The sequence below is a fragment of the Spea bombifrons genome, chromosome 1, assembly GCF_027358695.1.
Source record: "Spea bombifrons isolate aSpeBom1 chromosome 1, aSpeBom1.2.pri, whole genome shotgun sequence".
Classification (NCBI taxonomy): Eukaryota; Metazoa; Chordata; class Amphibia; order Anura; family Pelobatidae; genus Spea; species Spea bombifrons.
In genome coordinates, this window is record NC_071087.1 from 57,947,783 (window position 1) to 57,969,463 (window position 21,681).

The 21,681-nt window shown below is 37.3% G+C and overlaps 1 protein-coding gene across 3 annotated transcripts in view; it reads right to left on the bottom strand.

Annotated features, from left to right (window-relative positions):
- Positions 1 to 3,117: 3,117 nt before the first annotated feature.
- The window catches only part of WDFY3 (WD repeat and FYVE domain containing 3), a 110,688-nt gene continuing 92,124 nt past the window's right edge, over positions 3,118 to 21,681 (bottom strand). For all 3 annotated transcript variants that reach the window (XM_053461720.1, XM_053461718.1, XM_053461719.1), the window contains 26 exons: positions 21,380 to 21,537; positions 20,525 to 20,602; positions 19,068 to 19,295; positions 16,766 to 16,934; positions 15,993 to 16,156; positions 15,158 to 15,306; positions 14,649 to 14,769; positions 14,361 to 14,446; positions 14,014 to 14,094; positions 13,646 to 13,700; positions 13,086 to 13,205; positions 12,395 to 12,512; positions 11,880 to 11,986; positions 11,583 to 11,736; positions 11,153 to 11,244; positions 10,279 to 10,491; positions 9,802 to 9,949; positions 9,461 to 9,615; positions 8,564 to 8,722; positions 7,919 to 8,098; positions 7,216 to 7,398; positions 6,742 to 6,838; positions 5,835 to 6,167; positions 4,776 to 4,887; positions 3,652 to 3,849; positions 3,118 to 3,362 (listed from right to left, as the gene is read on the bottom strand). In XM_053461720.1, the coding sequence (XP_053317695.1) occupies positions 3,242 to 3,362; positions 3,652 to 3,849; positions 4,776 to 4,887; positions 5,835 to 6,167; positions 6,742 to 6,838; positions 7,216 to 7,398; positions 7,919 to 8,098; positions 8,564 to 8,722; positions 9,461 to 9,615; positions 9,802 to 9,949; positions 10,279 to 10,491; positions 11,153 to 11,244; positions 11,583 to 11,736; positions 11,880 to 11,986; positions 12,395 to 12,512; positions 13,086 to 13,205; positions 13,646 to 13,700; positions 14,014 to 14,094; positions 14,361 to 14,446; positions 14,649 to 14,769; positions 15,158 to 15,306; positions 15,993 to 16,156; positions 16,766 to 16,934; positions 19,068 to 19,295; positions 20,525 to 20,602; positions 21,380 to 21,537 (3,779 nt within the window). In that variant the 3' untranslated portion in view covers positions 3,118 to 3,241. The remainder of the gene's footprint in view (positions 3,363 to 3,651; positions 3,850 to 4,775; positions 4,888 to 5,834; positions 6,168 to 6,741; positions 6,839 to 7,215; positions 7,399 to 7,918; positions 8,099 to 8,563; positions 8,723 to 9,460; positions 9,616 to 9,801; positions 9,950 to 10,278; positions 10,492 to 11,152; positions 11,245 to 11,582; positions 11,737 to 11,879; positions 11,987 to 12,394; positions 12,513 to 13,085; positions 13,206 to 13,645; positions 13,701 to 14,013; positions 14,095 to 14,360; positions 14,447 to 14,648; positions 14,770 to 15,157; positions 15,307 to 15,992; positions 16,157 to 16,765; positions 16,935 to 19,067; positions 19,296 to 20,524; positions 20,603 to 21,379; positions 21,538 to 21,681) is intronic.

Below are 21,681 nucleotides of genomic sequence, written 5' to 3' on the forward strand. Positions count from 1 at the left end.
TTTTGAGTTGTTTGTTTTAAAAAGGCTCTCAACAAGGATCAACAACTTAACCATAGGATAGTGAAGAGTTAATGAGCAGGAATAATCACAGTGATCGAGTACAGGTATTTAAGATTTCCATTGTATACATATCAAATATGCGATAAACAATGAGACAAGGAAGTTGGCAATTGCAGCACCACTTCACAAAAATAGGTAGCAGGGAAGCCAATTACAGACCAGTAAGTCTTATGCCAGCAGTTGGGAAATTAATGGAAAACCATGCTAAAGAATTGTTAAATACCTGTATGTAAATGAGTTGCAAGATCTGAAACAGCATGGGTCCACTGGAGGGAGATCTTGTCAAAATAATTTATTTTAGGAGACTCATAGGAGACTGATAAATAAATTGCCATGTTTGGGTTTGGTTGTTAAAATAGTTGAATGGATAAGGCAATGGTTGAGTGGCAAAGGTTGTAGTTAATGGTGTATATTCAGAGGAAGGATGTGTTACTAGTGGGGTAACCTCAAGGATCTGCATTGGGACCCATACTTCTTAATATTTTTACACTAGGTCTTAATGGTAAAGCATGTCTTGTTGCAACAGTGTAGACATTCCCGGTGGAACAAGCCAAATGGCAAGTGCTTTAAGTAAGTTAGAATGGTTGTGAAAAATGTAAAATAATGAACTTGGGATGTAAAAATCCCAAGGCACAATATAGCATTGGGGGCACTGTTCTGTCAGTGACAGCAGAATAGAGTTACTTGGGAAGAATTTTTGAGGACATACAAGTAAGCAGGCAATGCAATAAAGCGTTGCCATAAACAATCAGGAGTAGATATAATCGAAGGAAGTATTACTTTACTAAGGAGGTGGTAGATAAATGGAATAGCCTCCCACAATTCACTATTAATGATATTAAATAATTGATGTTACTGCACAGATAGGGGGCACCCTTTCTGCAGGCCTGCAGTAAGAGCTCAATGAGCTTTAATAATTTCACATTTGGTTTGGCTACTAATCTACACTTTGGCATTAGACATCTTTGTCAATACTCTATAACCCGGTGAAATCTGTGGGGAAAAGAATCTAGATGTAATAACAGAATTCTTCGTTCAAAATCCATAGAACATCTTAATGAACCTATATACTTTAACAAATTTGGTATCAAATTGTATTCATTTGATAATGAAAGCACCTTGTTTTTTTTGTTCTATAATTTCTGAAATTTTAGCCAAGCTCCTATCTGCTGTATTTAGCTGTACAGTAACATAGCATTAAAAAAATAAAAGTCCACAAAGTGTGATCATTTTGTGAAGTATTTTTTGTTTTATGAGCATTATTGTCATGCTAAAATGTAAAAAAAAAAAAAAAAAAAAAAAATTATATATATATATATACATACATATACTTCATATGTTCCTGGCATTCATTTTGCGATGAACTCTGTACAAGATGGTCGGTTTCTTTACACATGAACCTAAAAAGTTCATATATTTGACTTTTCAGATAACCTGACCACGGTGTTTCCACTGGCATGCTCTTATTTTCTGGAATGATTGTTTCCCACTTGTCTACTAGTCATGCTAAGCCACGAAGAACAGCTGTTGATTACATTGTTTAAAAGATTCCATGGTAAATGAACTCATACCATCTGAACACTCTGGTCTTATTGTATGCAGGAGATGGTAACATACATTTAATATAAGGATTTGCACACTAAGGCAGACGTTACTGAATTTATTATGCATTATGAAAAGCCATCTCTGTCAAATTACTCTGCTAAAATGGCTGGTCTGGTCCTGAACAATGCATTGTTCAATCAGCGAGGTGACTTTCCAGAAATCTCTCTTATTTTACTTTGTATTATACAGATCTTCTTGCAGCGGACGCTCACCGGGGTTGGGCCATCATAATGTACAACAATGTTAGTGAATGGAAACCACATCACTCCTGCCAACCCCCACGTTTGTGAATACACCCCATGGTTGACTTAAATACTTAGACAAAGGATTTATTCATTATATTCATTCATATTCATTCATTCATTCATTGTAAAGAGCCAACCCTGGTAAATGTCCCCGCAAATAGGGCAGAGCTGGTTCTGCATAACCAAAAGCTTAGACGGTGTTTGCAGATAAGTTGTGGTTTCAGTGCCCTCTGTATGTTATGGACATCCAACCCCAGTGAGCTTCTGGGGCAGGAAGAGCTCGGCTTGCATTGTATAACTTATAGTTATATCAGTGAAATTTCTTCAAAACATGAAATTAAATTATGTAGAGATTTGTGAAGTAGGCCCCATCGTGTCTACTTAATATGGCAAACTTTAGAATCCTGTATAATACTGGAAAGGAATGCTCTTTGGTTGTATCATCCGGTAACTGCCTTCAACATTGTCTTACTAGGACTACGTGTCTCACCGAGGCCACCGAAACAGTGGGATCTGCTTCCTGATGGTATTCATGCATTACACCATCCCCTTCACTCCTAGTTATGCTTTATGTCTACCAGTTACAACGTCCTTCCAAAAATACAAATAAGATATGCTAATCTTTTGCATAAAACCATAAATATTGATTCAAAAAGCTCATTAAAAATTCATCAGCATTGCATTCTTTCGCATGGGCAACGAGGCTGGTTTATAGCATCTTCGCACCAAATTTAAGGAATGGTGGGAAAAAGCCTCACAGTGCATTGAGAGGAGATGCTTTGAAACATGTACATTGCAGATGAGGTTGTTGAACAAAATAAGAGTACTGGCAAACTAAATTTCATTTGTATTTTTTTATGCAAAGAGCCAATATATTATTTACAGGAAACTGTACACAGCTGCAATTCGCTATTTTCTTCGTAAAGCGGCTATTTGTTTGAAAAGCTATTTTATTCTTATAATGCGAAGATGAGCAGATCTGTAAAAACAAAGGGAGGCTATCAAAGGAAACTGTTCTTTTCTCAGGGGTTCTATTCTCAGCCAGCAAATATAGGAGCAGAACTATATTATATATATATATACACACACATGAAAGCCCACCGGGGTCTTTCTTTCCTTTAAAACCATAGTGATTAGTAAGCTAAGTCATGATCCCTTTTTATCTTGGAGTGTTTAGAACACAGTCCAAAGATGCATGTAAACTGGATTTGTTTTCTTGGTTTTGTGTTCTGTTTAATTCCCCATGAAAGCCACACAGTTTCCTGTCATCCTGGGAATATCGATTCTATTATAACACACATTTTTTTGGAAGTTCTAAATCTTAGAAAATCTTAATTCCTTGATGTGTCCTCAGAGCCACGCTCATGCTGTAAATTGTAATAACAGTTCTGGCACACTCGCACCGGAGAAGATATTTTCAGTCGCTTAATTTCTGACTGGAATCGACTGCACCTGGTGTTTTGAGAAGAAAACATTTTTTTTTAATTCATAAAATGCATTTTTTGGAGGCCTGTACATTTGTCTAACTTTTTTTCATTTGACAACGAGTTTAAAAAGAAAGGTGAAAGGGGTTGTCAATAATATGGATTATGATGCAAAGTTTGAAATGTGGTCCAAACTGTAAGAAGATTCACGTACCTGAATATTTTATTTTTACATATATACCGAATCTGGATTTGCGTTCACCAATCCCTAATGTTGTTTCAATATGACCAGTACATATGAGCAGAGGGGTACTTACTTTTGGCAAAAAAGTTGCCCACAATTTCGGCAATGATGACGTCTCTCGGTCAGGGAAAACCGCACGGCACATCCTGAACAGCTGTCCATCCCTTCATCTTTCACCCAGTGGTCAGCAGCTGATCGCCCAGGTTGGTCACTTACAGACCAGCTAAACACTCTACCTCTGCTGTCTCCTACCAATATCCTGCTGTGATCTCTGTAGAAAGGGATAACAACAATTACAAACAGAAACCTTCCTGTAAACCAGCTGTAATCCTGCTAGGACACAAAGGTCACCAGCTACAGACCACTCTACTAGGATGAGTATGAAAAATTAGTCACAAAGAGTGGGAGAAATGGGGCAAAGGACCTTGCAATAAGAGACATTCCTAAACATTCCTGCAGCTGGTACTTTAGTACTATGGCCTAGATCAACTAGACTTAAGAAGGCAGGTCTAGGCCTCTGCCACAAAACAGAGGGCAGACAGCCATAGCTGGCATTGCCTCCATAGCACTCTGTACTCCGCATTGCATGTAATATCTCCACGCTCAACAGTATGGGCGGTGTTAGTTGAGAGGTGGTTGGGGGTGCTTCCCTGAGTCAGGCCATGGACAGTACCCCAGTTACACTCATGTCCCAAAAGACCCAGAGGAAATCTACTTCTTTTACCACCTGCTCTCTGAGTTTGTTTGTAAACCCATAAGCCAGTAACTGGTTAGAGTTGAACTGTCCACAAGACCTATTACATTAATCATCAAAACACAAAAAAACAGTGAATACCTTGTCATTTACCGAGCCATTTCCACACACACACACACACTTTTAATAACATATTTGCCCTGCCAGCATAATATTTCCTCAATGTCTACTACCTAACTCGTCCATTTCATTTTTCACATATTAGTTTATATCTAGATTAGCAAGGTGTCTTTTCGATACCTTAATGGGGCCCACATAAATTCAATTCTTAACTTAAAAGTAAACAGCTCTAAAATCTAAAACCGACATACAGTTTTTATGCTATAATGATTAATGCAGAAGTCTCATGGGCGACAGTTGATCATTAAGCCTTAGAGATATATGGAAAATATATCTGAAAAGGCTCATTACTTAATATACAATAATTTGTCTTAGAAACTCACTTGGAGATGCCTAGAGCAGTGATTTCAGCGGGGTGGGCATTATCCTTCCGATCAAACGCTGTGTGCATAGTAAGCTTGCTTCTGAATACCAACTGCCTTTCCCATCTGTAGCCTGAAAGATAAGAGATATTGGGTTTGTTATGGGCTCTGTGGAATTGCAAATGAAGGAGAACAAATATGATTCAATCTGCATGTTTTATTTTGTCAATAAAATAAAAGAAAACTTTAATCCAAAATAAATAAATTGAAATGTTCTCCCAAACTGCTGTAAGCCAAATAACCATAGCATGGCCTTCTTAACCAGCAGGACTTTTTTTAAGTAATCACTGGGGGGTGGTATGTTTACAGAACACAAATAGCATTTCATGAAGAAAGAAAAAAAAAAAAAAAAAAAAAAAAAAAAAAAAAATAAATCGGTAATAAGTGACTTTCACCTTCTGTCGCATTGCTCAACTTATTATAATTATACAATTTAATATACAATTCATTTTTTTGCTGTGCACATTTGCAGGTTCTGACCAAACCTTGGGTTTGAGCAGTCCCTACTGCCACACGGGTTCCTCATTAATGGTGTACAGAGAATGCTTAAAAGGGTTTGAGAGTCTCTTTTGGGTTAAAATTGCAAAGCAGTCCCAGTGATTCAAGCGCAATGGTAATCAATATAGCTATGGAAAAAAAAACTCAGCAAACTTGGGGTACTTATAGTGGTGGGCTAAGCAATATATGGCCATAGAGTGTGATGGAATCCACAATATTTATGCCTCTGGGTATGTGCTGAATTCTTGCTTTGTTTTGCTTTGGTACTGCAATACCACACATCATGTTTGCACTTAAATGTAATAATAGCCACAAGAAGACTCCACAGATGGGTAACCCAGTATACTGTCAAACATGACCAACTCACTGATAACACTGATAACATTGTATTGAGTTTTGATGCAGCCATCTGGTGCCTTTTCTGGGGGGTAATCATTTTTTTTTTAAGATAAAACTGGTTGTACCATTTTCATTGTTCTTCCAAACTGTCATTGATTCAACTCAGAAGTTGATGCTCCTTACCTGACTTGAGTTTGTTGTAGTGCTTTGACTCGGACTGGTTGGCTTGCATAGCACTCTGGATGTGCGGGAACTGCATCTTACACTGACCCTCTGAATAGTTTACAAAGATGAAGCCATCTTTTTCATCCAAACTGAGCTGATCTGACCAGCGTCTGGACTCATCCGAGCCACTGTCTCCTGACCAGGCTGACAGGCCAGCCCTGGCAGAAGATGCTCTTGCCCTGTGGCCAACACTGCTGGGTTGCTGTTGGTTGTCCTTTGTCCTAGTGTCCTGTATGGCACTTTGATCTTCCACGTCAGAGTCACTGCTGTCATCATCCTGGGCTTCGTGCCCTGTGTTTGATTACAATTACAATAGAAACATAGGTAGCAGGTTATTGGGACAGATTGTACACAGAGGGCAAAAGGTGAAGGCATCAGTTGACTTCTGAAGTTCATCTGTTGTGTTGGAAACATGCTTTCATAAACCTCTCCACTAATATCTATAACAGGTCACACATCTACTCAAACAGCACTATCATTAACCCTTAATGACAAAATGCATTGTTTTCAATGGGTTTAGGGACTGCCCATTGTCCTTAAGGGGTTAAAAATGACAGGGTAGGCATTTCAGAGCAGGAATTTAGACTTGTACTAGCCAATAAATGGGCCAAAATATATGTGGATCTTCAGTAGTTTGGTTTACAGGTCTAAGCCATCACCATCACCGAGGTGTGTAAGGTGCACGGGAATAATAGATCCCATATGCCTAAACTATCTAAGCAATCATTCCTGACATATGCAATTCAACATTCAAATCTGACCAGTTAGTGGTACTGCAGGCTCACAAAGACAATCAAATCCACAGGCACTGAACACAATATACATAGTAACAATTTACATTAGAGTAATTTCATATAGACAATACCTAAATGTGCTTCTGCACAGTCATCTGTGATCTCCAGAGTATCTGATGGAGCTGGAGCGGGTGTTTCTGGCACTTGTAAAAACTCCATTCTCCAGAACTTTGGGAGACAAAGGAAGAGGTAAAACCATCATTAATGCTTTCCATATACAGCATCTTATGCCATTTCTGTACATTAGGGACTCTGTGGACAATGATCATGATGCACCGTGCCATTATATATGTGTATTAGCATCCACAAACCAAGAATGTTAACTACCCCCCAGTACTTTTTTGGTGTTTTGACAAAATCCTAAAGACATAAACACAACATAACACAAGATGGTGCCAAAATAATAAACCAATACCCCGATAACAGCTCATGTCTGCATATTCTAGATCATTATAGAGTTCATGCTTTTTTTAACCCGATGGAGGGGGTTACATTGTTGAGGAGTGGAATATTAATCCAGCTTCTAAACAAAATGATTCACTTACGCGGACAACTCCATCTGAGTGTCCCGTGACAAAGACGTTCTGGGTGTCCCACTCGTTCATTTCCGACAAGCAGCAGCACAGGATCTGTTGACTTCTCCCTGTAAATGTGTTCACGCTCACAATAGGGTTGCCATTGATGCTCCAGACGTGGATATAGGTGCCAGCACAGGACACTATATCACCCTGTGAGTTTCAAGAACACTCTTTTAGATAGTGTATGATTCATTTTGTCACTTAGAAGGGAAAATGTAAAGTGCTCTTATTGCTTTACGGCATGTAATGTACACTATAGTTTCGGGAACTTGTCAATAGAATAACAATTGATGTTTTTGTACTTTACACATTATAGTATCAATAGCATAGATCATAAACCATACAGTAAAATAAGCTTGGAGGTGAAAGAAAAGATGGAGGTGATGAAAGTTGAGGGGAAATATGTGGAAATGTTAGTAGTAAATTAATATGAGACAAGATAAGTCTAAATAGAAGCCAGCACTACAACATACATGAGAACATCAATATTGTTCATCACAAGTGATGAACTTCAATGTACATGGCTAGTTGGGAATGACTTTAGTCGCAAAGAGTCGCCAGCATGTTATTGTGGTCTAGACAGCATCTTTTCAATACCGACCAGAGATTCTCTTGGGGGCAGGGAACACACTCCAATTTAAAGAAAAGTGTAATAAAATCAGAATCTTACCGTTAGCTCATTGATGCTGAGAGCAGACACCGGAGCTCTATGTCCACGTAACTGTGTCACAAATGAGAGCTTGTTCAGATCCCAGATGATGCAGGTGCGATCACGGGATCCACTCACCACAATGTGATAGGCTAGCGATGCAGTCAAACAGGTCACCGTATCCGTATGTCCAATCAAGGCCTGTGACCAATAAGTTAAGCAGAATGTTGGAGATAATGTTGGAGATAAATTACACACAGACAGCTTAGCTGCTGTCTACATACCAGAAATTTAGATTTCCATCTCCCATTGAGTTTGTATGCAGCTGGATGAAATACAATGATGTTCTGTATCCACTCATGTGCTCTTACACTTTCCTTTATAACTTATACCACACGTTCATCTTCAAAATGAAATAAAATGTATTATCTAAGCTATAGGGGCCACAAAGAACCGTCGCATGGTACGAATAGCCTTAATGATTGAGTTGATGCATCCAACCTGAGTAGTGCAAGTTTCTAATTGCATTTTTTATATAATTTTATAGTATTTAATTATATTTTTGCTTGTTAAGCAAAACACAGAACACATTAACTGTTATTGTTCCACGAGGGTTCAGGAAAAAAGCACTAAAAACATTGGCTAGGATGATGACAGTGTGCTTACCTGTTTCAGTGTGAGCGATTTCGCCCTCTCCTTTGACATTCCTATTTCCCACACACAGACCACTGTACTAGTGCCTCCTGTGATAACCAGTTTAGGATTTGGGCAAATGGCACACATAATTTGTCCCCATTCAGACAAGCACTCATAAACGACAACAGCCTGCCAAACAAAAACATTTAATTAGCAGACCCAAACAAATAATGGTTATTATTAACGAGAATTCAGTTCATTATGTTAGACTTCTACATGAAGTGAGGCATAAATGTATGTATATGTATATATATATATGTATATATATATATATATACACACACATATATATATATATATATATATATATATACACACATATATATATATATATACACACACATATATATATATATATATATATATACACACACACATATATATATATATACACACACACACATATATATATATATATACACACACATATATATATATATATACACACACACATATATATATATACACACACACATATATATATATATATACACACACATATATATATATATATACACACACATATATATATATATATACACACACATATATATATATATATACACACACATATATATATATATATACACACACACATATATATATATATACACACACACATATATATATATATATACACACACATATATATATATATATACACACACACATATATATATATATATATACACACACACATATATATATATATATATACACACACACATATATATATATATATATATATATACACACACACACCATATATACCACTGGGCCCCTAAAAAAATAAGAAACACCAGAAAATGGGGGATCCAGCCAAGTTCGTTCAGTACTTCAAAAAGAGTAAAAAACATAGTTGCAAACCTTGTCGGATTCATAGGTTCCGAGTCTACAGCTGAGATCTGCATATCCCCAGGCAAATGTTTTGTTCCAGGCTGGTGGGATAAGAACCTTGTTGTGTTCTACAGCCAGAATGCCTTTATCTGTGCAAACGATTTGACCCACTTGTTCTTTCAATTCTTAGAATGAAAACAATAAAAAAAAATGCTTTTGAAGACATATACTTTACATAGGACTTGCAATATACTCTTTTCTTGTACCATTCACAAATTCTAGGGTACTGTGTTCAATTTAGTAAAATTAAAAAAAAATAATGGCCATACATTGTAAATTGGCGATTGAAATGTTATTTGTCTCTCCGTTACCTTTGACAGGAGTCAGGGAAGGCCTTAGATTGTCCAAATGATGGAAAAATATCTTGTCAGATGCAGACGCCACTGCCATGGAAACTGATGCCATCTCTCCGTTGTTCCGACTTCTGACACGTTTTGGCGGGTGGGGTTTCTTAAATAACTACATTTTTGAAAATGTAAAAGTGAATAAGAAACACTGGATAATACACACCGATATTATAACCAATACCGTTCTCAATCTTTGCTAAACCACAATTCCCTTTTTATCCTGCCAACCGCGATTTAAACCAACCCAGGCAACTATAGGTTACATTCTGAAAAATGCGTTTAAATCCTGCGGAAAAAAAGCCTCTATATACAGGCCAATATACTATTTATTTGATAATTTACAAAAATGGTCCTGTATAGGTTTACTACACAACATTCTTGATTAAAAGCATGTGTATATTAATTTCTTATTTTGTTCTTAATACTACCATTGTGTTTTACCTGCTTGGGTATTTGCCCAAAGTTGTTTATGAAGCCTATGGTAGCAGTCTCTTTTAATGGGTCATTTATATTGTAGATGTCCACTTGACCTTCGTAGAAGAGATGATGGAAGACATTGACCGCTTCTACTGCAGCTGGACCCTGTTGCTTGTATCCAAAAATGAGATCAATCCACTCGTGCAGATGAGCGCTGACATAGTCGCATTCAAGAGCCTAAATCGATAATAGACAGTTTGATATCCAATTCTCTCAAACACAACTTCCAAAACAATTAATGATCTTTTTTTCCTCTGGTAATGTAAAAGCCCACATCTAGGCATATCCCTTTCATATCAGAGTATATGTAGCAGATAAAGGGCAAACATTGAGGACACCCAGCAGATGCCTAAATGTTCCAGATATCGATTGAAAAAAGTATTGTTACCGGTAATAACACATATGGGTATCCTGCCCACTTTTGCCTTTTATCTGTGTAAAATATTTGTACGGCTATACAGTGCTTTATATTCTTTGCTCTATTGGGTGTCTTAATGTAATATAAAACACTATATTTTATGTCATGCTTGGTGTGCTTCAGACTGGTATTTTAGTTTTAGAGTGAAATGTGAGGAGTTTTGATCAGGTACGATAATGGTATGCCACTTCTTACCCAGTACAACAGACAAAATATGCTACGTTACCTAAATGGGGATAATTAACTTTATTTATATACCATCGTTATTAAACTTTGAAATGTGAGGTGCTTTGCTATTCTGCAAAGGAAAATTAAATTAAAGGGATGCAGCTCTGCGGCCTGCAGATTGCAAATTAGACTACCCTGAGGAGAATGAAATATTAATCGGTGAATTCAAATCAGTCATTGTGTTTTCCTTACCTCTCTGTGTACACGGATAAACTCTCGTGGGTCTCCTTTAGCCCAGGGAGGAAGAATGACTTCACCCAGCTTAGTTCCGTTTTGCTTAGCACCTACAAGTAAAAATATAAAAATAGTTACTATTTGTATGTTATTTCTTATATTCAATGTACTATAGAATACATTGTAAAACAATTACATATGAAGTTTGAAGAGGATTTGTCTCTTGATAAAAGTCTCCGTCCGGGACTGAGAAGTCGAGTCTTTGTTATATTACATAACACTTGTGCTATAATGAGATAGATCCTTGGTGTGCTCTATTTCTTTAAACTTTATCTAAAGGCTGCATGAGGCACCCTAATATATTACACATGGAGGATGTGTGCACTGTATATGACACAGAATTTTGGAAGTCATATGATATTAGACAAATCGTATACATTTTGCTTACCAAGATCAAAATTGTTGGAGTTTAGCAAGAATTCAGGGAGATAAAAGAACTCCGGGATCAGTTCCTTCACATCAGCCATGTTGTGTTTCGATGCCGAGTACCATGCCTCACGCACACTGTGAAACATTCTGTCAGCAAGGTCAAAATGGCCGCCCTACAGTTAAACACAGGACAATATACCACATCCTTTAACATGTAAATACCATCCAAGGTTTTTGTGGGTGTATATGGGTGTACTGAATCAAAAATATAAAATGTAGTATATGTAATCATATGTTTTAAATAAATGTAAATTACCTGAAGCCGCAGAAAAATCTGTGTGAATGGTTCCATTCGGACTAAGTAGGAGGCAACAATCATTGCAGAGGAATAATGGGTTCCATAATGATAGGCAGGTGTTTCACCTTTTAGTAAAAAAAAAAAAAATGAAAAAAAAAACATCAATTGTCTCAGTAAATACAGATAATGAAACAGACACACATGTACATTATATAAATGCATTCAACTAAGACCAGAGGAACACACAGCATGATCTGCATATCGGGGAACTGCCCAGAGTCTCCCCTCTTCTAGGGAGGTGGCTTTGTGAAAGGGTAGTGCTAGGCGCGCGTAGGGTCCGGGCTAGGCCCACACATGCTTTAATGGGTTGGGACTGGGAGGGAAGTGGGTAGGGGGGTGAGGTTGGACATATTGCTGTTTTTTTCCATTGTGTCTCCTATGTATGTGGAGATTGTGCTGTGTAAGTATAAAGGCACCGTGGTATTCTGCTAGTAATAATGAATTCATGCAAACACCTTTATAAAGATACTTACCATTGGGATCTTCCCAGTCTTTGTAACGCTTCTTGTATTGGCCAAGTCTGTCATCTGTTTGTGCTCCCATTGGTTTGGCCAAGTTTCTAAATGTTTTGGGACTGGTCAGATCCAGTTCCTTTACGTAAAGTGGACAGACAACAAAAGACGTTTTTTTCCACATCCATTTATAACATAGAAGCAAGTCAGACAAGAACCCATTCAGCCCATTTAGTCTGCTAATTCTTTGTATTCATATTCATTTTTGTAACTTTGCAACATGCCAACTTGCAAACTGGGGGGGGGGTCTATTCACTAAAGGTAAAATGTCTGGTGAACTTTAGTGAGGATGCCTCTTACAAAGGCCTCCTAAATATGAATCACAATATAGATCCAGACATTAATGAAGATGAAAACAAAACTAACTGGTAACTCCTGAAACATTTAAACCATTAATTCATGTATAAATCACATTAAAAAAAGATGTAAAATGTATCCGGAATACATTTGCATCCTAATGTTTTCATTAAACGTTTTACTTCAAAAGATTGTTAGGAAAAGATTGCCCAAGGGGTTCAGGGACACAGAAAACCCCATATCCCCATATTAACATTATTTATTCTCAATTGAAAACAAAGACTAAAAAAACCCATAGCGTCCAAAACAGTCCAAAGAAGGCAATTGTGTTATCAGGTTGAAAAGCAGCAATTACCTCAGAGTCGTAATCTGCCAGGATCCATGGAAAGACGGGGTACTGCATGAGATCATTGTACGATCTGCCTGCCAGAGTGTTTAAGTGCATCAAATACTGGAAATTGCTGATTTCTCCCCTCTGCACAGAGACAGAAGTGTAGGATTAGCGACAGAGCAAACAAAAATGGGCACAATTTCATTTATATTCAAATTTTTCCACACAGGATAAGTGACAAGAAATCAATATTATGCGACAAGCCCAGGACAGATTCAGTAGTGTCACTGTGTATGACTGACTGTATGCAGTAATTGGGGTGCTCAACAATTCTAACAATACAATAAGAAAAATGCTCCTATAAAACGTTCATTTTCAGATGGTGTTAACATTTTTTAATTGGTGAGGCCACACATAATAAAAATTACATTTTAATGCGTCCTTTTTGGATCAGAAAAGATTACAGCTGACTATGTGAACAAAGAAACCTTTTTAATGTCTTTGAACAGTTTCTGTTTAATTAGAATTTTGAAAAAATGTAAAAAAATGCAGATTTTTTCAATAACACACAACAATTGTCATACCTCCCATCTCTGCGTCACAGACCTTTCTCCAACCAGTGTGCTAAGCAATCCAGAACTAAAAAAGAATATAATCAAATTATTTCCAACCTCGAATATCAACTAACCACTTAAAAGATAACCAAGCACAATCAGAAAAACCCTTCAGAGAAATATCACATGCATACCCTAATTACTGAATATAAATCCAAGATTTTTTTTAAGATAAATTCATCCATACAAAAAACACTAAAATGTTATTATTAAAAGATAGCACTGCTCCATCCTGAGCATAGGTAATTTACAGAATCTGGCACAGAACTGGCCTATAAAATGAAATAAAATATATGAAAAAACAAGCCTTACCTACATAGGAGCATAAAAGTACTTACCCTTGCTCAACACTGGTATTTGGACGCTGTCCAGAAACTGATTCTGAGCTATCTGTTAAAGATGGAACAACAGCCAAAAACCTGTGTATTGTATAAAAAAAAAATTCAAATGTTATCTCAGAGTCTTATAACATCATATTAATTAAGGGACTCTAGATGTAGGATACAAGAAGGTATCCTTCTACTTCCCTGGTTTAAAGAAGGTGGGCCATCATCTACTATCCGTATCTAACTCCTGGATGCCAAATTAGATTTTCTGACATTTTTTTTCTTTGTTTTTTTTTTCTTTTTTCAACTTTACATGCCTCTGTAATGACTGTTTTACCAGTACTTCAAGCGTATCCTACCTTTGGTAGACCTTGTTTCTGACTCCTTTTTGAAAAGCCAATAAATAATTCCGTCCATCCGCAGAAAATACTTCTACAGCAATAGGCTGCAAGACATTAATACATAACATTTTATATTAATCACAATGCTGAGAGCGTATCAGTTCCAACAGAGAACGCTCGTGGGATGCTATGTTGACTTCCCATTTTAATCTTGACCAAAGCAGATTCCATTGGTCGTACTTTGATGAAGTTTACAGTTTCGTTACTTCCGCATGCACACAGATTGCAGCATTTTCCATGACTGACCTGTAACAAATATCGTCGTTTATGGACTTCTTTGATATCTTCATAGGCAAAAATGCTGCAAGTCCTCTTTAGCTGACTGGGACCCTGTCTGGCTCCTCTTGGAATGATTGGTTCATGCATACTGATAATGCAAGACAGGGTGTCCGTTAATAGATACATGTACATCTAATACTAAACATACTAAACATGAAGATTACGTTTTGCTCATATGACAAGTTTAACCTCAACAAGCTTCACGCTCCATTTATGTCAGGCTTTGCCGAGACTTATATAACTTCTATTGATTCATTATTAAGCACAACTCTGACCGTACTAAATAAAGCTGGGGCAAGAAAAGTTATATAGTTATTTGTGAGACACAAAAAGCATAGACAAAGCATCAAAGGAGGAAAATAGCAAGCTTTGAAGCTGTATTATTCCATTTTGACGTTACCAGCTGGTATCTTGATTCTTTTTCTGAGTTGGACAAATATGTCCAGAGAACTGACTTTAACAAGCTATGTCCTTACTTTACTGGCAATGTTTCAATGTCCCGGATCTCCCTGTTGGCTGTCATTGTAAATCCATCCACCACGTAAAAATGTTCTTTTCCAAAGAGGAGAAGGCCTTCACCAGTGTCCAAACCCTGAACTCTGGCACAGCGATACATGTGTTGAATCTATAAAAGAAAAAAAAAAAGCAAGCACATTTATAGACCCCCTGTCTCTATTAATAAAAAAAATGACAGTACATGGCTTAAAGGGTCATTGTCTTGCAAGTCTTGTGTTACACTATGTCCACTTAAACAAACCACGAACTTTGTGAATGTTTAAAATATTTTTCTATTTTTTTTACTGGGTTTAAAAACAATGCAAACTCAATGTTATAATATTTTAGCTTAGAATTTTGGTTTAGAAAAAAAAATGTACATTTTCCAGATAATAAAAGCTGTATTAAATATGACCATCCATTCTGAGAGATAACATGCAGAAGTGCAATTCTCCTTACTGCCTAGAGGTGGCGATACTTCATTTACCATAAACCCGGATTTATGACATTAAGGTGACTATAGTCCATAAGCCCTCAAACAAATACATTTTGTAAACTCAGGCAATAATTATAAAGTACATTCTGGATAGTAAATTCTAGATTTTAGGGGATGTAAATTTCACTTTTTGAAAGGAGAGAACAAGCTGAAAGAAATAACTGGCTTTCAGAAAATCATCTTCTGCGAGTCCATTGATCATAAAGCATGTTGGTGAACTTAAATATTAGTTTTGATTAGACCATATTACGGAAAAATACAAAATCTGGATTCCTAGTGATAATTCAAGTGTGCATTTCTTTACAGGTAAGGTTAAGTACCTTTTCTCCCTCCTCAAGCAGCCTCAGCAGGGTTGTGCTGTCCATTTTCTCTTCTTCATCCATGGAAGAACCTTCGGACAGCTGATCCTGTAGAAGCTCTTGGCTTTCATCTTCCCCTCCATCAGGAGCTGATCGTGATCGCTTTAGAGGTGCTTTTACCAGACCTGCATTATACAGGAAATGAATCGGTGGTAGTAAATGGATAAAACAGATCGCGACCGCATCCAAATTAAAAAATTGTGTCGGTTATAAAAAAATAGACTAATTTGACCTTTAGTTTTTTGGCAATGCCACTTATAAACAATCCCTTCTCGTGGGGAGGGATGTCCAACTTAACAGCACCCAAATAACAAATGTAAAGAAATTAGTAATATATTGTATCATGGCTGAGGAAAAAAATATTTTTCTCTTTACCACAATAACAAAATTTGTACTTATGTACAAATGTGATGATGTGATACAGTTCTAAAACAAGAAAATGTGCGTCAGATACAAGATGGCCTTTTTAAAGGAGTGAACTATAAGGTCCCTTCAGGCATGAAATTGCCATTGGCTCCACAAACAAAGTACAGCAAGTGTAATATCCTACCATAGATCATTTTACTATATTTCGCTATGTTTTATGGTAAGTTTAACCGCTCATAAAAATAAACACAGGACAAAGTGGCCAATGCCAATACCGTGCCAATTCAGTGGAGTAACAAACCTACATTGTGATATTTCAAATCAAAGTAAGCAATGTACGTGACTGAATTTCCCCCCATTTATCTCACCTTTGACTCTAGCAATGGTGTCTTCTCCATGCTCTGGCTCATGCTGAGCTGCTTCACCCTCAGAGTTTTCTTCTACCGTATCCTGAAACACTGCTGGGTTCCCCGGCATCAGGCGCATGTAGTAGTCCTTACTATCATAGCTGACTGCACGACGGTAACGAGCTGGTCTCTACGATAAAATGTCATTCATAATACACAACTAATAAAATGTCTTTCTACAATTATATCTGTTTCCGTACGTTTCAAAACCTGCAACAGGTGGCAGATTCTAAAGCAAGGGGCTCTATGATAGATGCAGCTCGCTAGGTTGTAAAGCTTTATCTAAAACAAATCACACTTAATGATACTACTATGCAGAGTTTACATGCAGTCATATAGGTCCGAGTAACATCGGACATCAACATGTCTTTGAAGAGTGTGAAGAAGACAATATGGTTCTTTAGTGCAGAGCCGATTAGAAGCAGAAGACCATTAAAGAGACAATTGTGACAGAATGCTGCCCTATGTTTCTGTGTGCGTGGTATAAATTATCATGGGATTATATTGTCCATCTTCTTATTCTCTGCTCGTCTAAGCAGGCCCTCCTCAACTTTTGTTTCCAAATTGTTGCTGCACTACTTGTTATAGCCCATTAATCCATTGTACAGCTTTGTGGAATATGAAGGCTCTATATAGATCACATTATAATTAATGCTATTAATTAGTAATAATGCATTGCAAATATTTGCTCTTTAGATCGTGTCTGCTAAATTTACAGAGAATGGGCAGATCGGTATATGCATTGTGGTCAATGCAGGTCAATGTGTATGTGTCCTAACAAATTGTATTAATTTAGCTGTGACCATACAGAAACATTTGAGGCTTCTCAAATCCCCTTTTGTAAATAATTTTGTGGTTTACAGTGATATAAAACCCAAATTACAGATTTTTTAATCTATGACATCAATAATCACAAAACATTGCATTATGACATTAAGGTGACAAGATGTCCAGTCACAGCAACCCCTTTATCTTTTCAGTACCCAGTTATGCAAAGCTTGTTGGCTCTCTAAATATACGATAATAAAAACAAATTAAAAGGCCTACAGTAGCAGAATTATTTTCCATTGGGCACAAGGCAATTACATACCTGGGCCTACAGTTAAAACTAAAACACTGGGTTTCTGGGCTAAATGATCTAGGCACAATCGGTTAAACCTTGCTTTGAAACTATTAGGACAAATATTATTTCAGCGTCTTCGTATTTCCGCAAGAGCTGAAGGGTCATGTGACCTGCCAAAGAGTCATAGCTGCGAGAACGCGGCCCGTGACAGCTCCATTAATGTGCATCGTTACCACAGCTTCATTACAGAATATTGGGAAACAATGAGAAGGCTCCAAGTGGAAGGTTAAGGGAAGCAGATAGGCCATGCAGAGGAGGAACACTTTCTACAATTACCTGAAAATGAACATATGGTACAATATATTGTTATAACAGGGGATGGGGCCAAACCTCAGAGCTAAGAAACCGAGATTTGCCTCATGTGTCTATGGCAAACCGTATTATCAAGCATCAAAAACAGCGGAGGTATCCGTCTGTCTATGGACAACAACACGATGTCTGAGGTTATGATATCACATGTCGAGAAAGATTCTGTATTTCTGTTATAAGGCGGCATTATGGTATCCATAACACCTACCATTATGATATGCTCATTTTCATAGCTACCACACGGGCAGCGATAAGTCCTGCAAGCCTGCAGTCTCAAGCTTAAGACATAAGCCTTGTTAAATCATGCTCCCAGTGCTGCTTTTTTTAGTGTAGCTGCATTTTTCACATAAATGAAGCGGTTCGTTTATCTTTTTACCTTGTCACAGGCTGCCATAAAGATCCCTTCAGAGGTTTCAGGCAGTATACACGGAAAGTCAGACTAAAACAAGCCATTACGTGTAAATATAGATCAGAGGTGAAAAATACATCTAGGTCAATAAAACCAATAAAAAAGGCCAATGAAGGGTATACACGGTGAAAGACTGTCGGAGTAGGTTTCAATCATGGGAATTTCCTCTTAAAAGAAAGCCTTCCACACCCTAATTAAAGTAAAGCATTTCTGTATGGCGATGTAACACTCATAAGCATGATAGAGTACTATATGATCTAGGGTACACATGGAACTATTGCTTCATAAGTTATGATAATTAAAAACGGCTGCTTTCTATACAACTGCTCTACAGACTTTTCAGATATTTGTCAAAACACTGCAGCTGATACCTCACGATCAAGAGTCTGGCAAAATACAGTGGAAATCCTTATCCAACCTACCATTGTGTTTGTGTCGTGCTCCGCTTCGGGGATGTAAGGATAGTGGATGTAAAACATGTCGTTTCTCACAACCTTCTTTCTCATTCTACACGGCCCTTCAGTCATTTCCAGCATCCACTTATCCAAGTGGGAGCCAATGGGAGGACCCCAAAGCCCTCTCTCCCGGAGCAGCTCATATTCGATCTGGTTCCATTCCTCTGTCACATACTTTAGAGCATTCTGCTGTCTCTGTTAACACAATACATAGCAATAACACTTAGCTCGAACACAACAGCTTATTAACCCTTCCTTCTTGCTGACCATCTGATCATCTAGAATTCTTGAAGAAAAAAACATCAAAATGAGTAAAATGCCTCAAGTGCATATATGTTGCCAGGATGTATTCTTTCTATGACTTACCACCAAGGGAACACTTTATCAATCAAGTGTAGCCTCCAGAGATTATTGGCTATTAATCACTAAACCCATCATTCCTACTCCATTCACATCAGCCCTCCTTTCCTACACATTATTTTAGGATGTACATTAATCTGTAGCCAATTCACTAACCATAATTCAGAATCTCACATTTCCTGGACTCGGTTCTGCTTAGGAAAAGTTGCAGGCACAAACAAGATTGCCTCTAGAGCTAAGCATCCCATGAAGAATTGTACAATCATGTTGGACTGTTTCCTAACCAAAAATGGTTAGTTGGTTCTGCAAAGGGTTTAGAGAATGTTCATGGACCATGACCTTCTGGGATCATCATCTCAGAGTTATTGCCAGCACAAGTTCCTCTTCTTATCCCTAAAAGCATTTACCTGACCTCTACAAAACCTGTTTATAATATATGAATGTTTTGAATCTATTTAAAAAATGAATTAAGAGTGTGCCACAGACACCACAGTGATAAGAAATCCTTGGAATACAAGGTCAGAATTCTGATTTTGTTTTGTTCTTATTTTGTTTGTTCCTTGTAGGGGCCACCTGAGAAGAGGTGCAGATGAAGGACATTGGTGCTGTTTTCAGTAACACGATGTGTTCCTTATGTATCAGACCACATGGGAAATCAGTGAGCAAACAGGAAATCTAAGCCTACAGCCCTTTCACTCAAACAACTCTGTTTAAATAGATCTGTTGATGGCAAAGTAAAAAAAAATATACCAGTATATATATATTTTTTTTATTTTAGACCTTGTTCTACACTTGATTCATTGTTAAATCTCATTGTTCCTAAACCTTCTAATAGATAGTAAACTCAGAAGAGCAGGCTCTCTTTTCCTTCTGTACTATTAACCTGTGTCAGCTTGCTGTCAAATTACACATGGTCACTTTTAACATTATAATTAATCACTTCCCTTAAGAGTGCCATAGAATCAGATGTAATGCGCTGTAATTAAGAACTCATGCTTTGTAAATCAGATCAATCTATCTTAATTCATGTCTTCTGTAGTAGATATAAAACGATGATCTCTTACCTCTTGGTATTCTTTATACTGCATATCTACCAGGTCCCGCACAACAGCTATGTGTGTAAAGATCCACTGCGAGATTTCCTGGGGGGGGGGGGGGAATGTAAAATAAATTGAAATTCCATTCCAGAATTTTCTGTAGGTTACTTAAACCATCAGACTTGGACTTAACATTCTAATTTGCAGTTGGGTTGGACTGGATTGGATTGTTAGCAGGCTAAGGGAGTTCTTTGTACTTTGAGCATTTACACCGTCAGAACACCTCCAATTTTCCAGAGAATCTAAGTCCCTGGAAGGGCAATTAGATTTTTGTTTTCCAAATTAGATTTTTACTTTGATCATTCTCATAAAGCCTACTAATTAGCCATTTTCTGTAAACAATCTTTTTCACAAACAAACATACTGCGTTTATCTTTTTTTACCCCATTATGAAATGCAAAGATTCGTCATTTACAATTGAAAACCTTGAGAAAATGTTTGTACGGATTGCGTAGTATAGGATACAAGAAACAGTAACAGTTTATTATTAAAGGCCATTTAAGTTTGAAATTAAAAATTTACATATGCTACAGTTTACGACAATGTTGTCTTTTAGCAGGATATAACAATTAAAAAAGGAAACCTATAATTCTATATTTTTGACTGCATCCAAATTTGTACTGATATTTTATTCTAACACCTCCTGTGTTAGAGGTAGAAAACATGTGAATTTGCTAAATATTTTAAGTGCTCCTGAAGTGTATCTCTGCTGCTCCTGTGGTACAGAAAAGATTATTCCTTGCCTAAGAAATTCATTTCTTTTTCTCTTGGCTACATCAACTATGTCCCTTGACATGCAGACAGTGGGATTACTGCACACACCTGTGTAGAGAGGTTGTGTTTGTTAAGTCCGCTCTCCTTCCGGTTTCTTCGCGCACCCGTTAACTTAGAAAGACCAAAGCCACTGCTAACACGAGACAGCTTGGACTGGGAGGTTGGGACCAGGGCTTCTCCTTTACTGATGCACTTCTTCTCGTAAGCTGTGAAACAGATAATGATGAAGAATAGATTGTAAATCTGTAAGAGCAGACTCCTTCGGAATTGATATTTTGCCGTAAGTGTTATAAAATAATATTAATTTTATATTCTCTCTCATTGTGGTTGCCTTACGAAATATATAACAA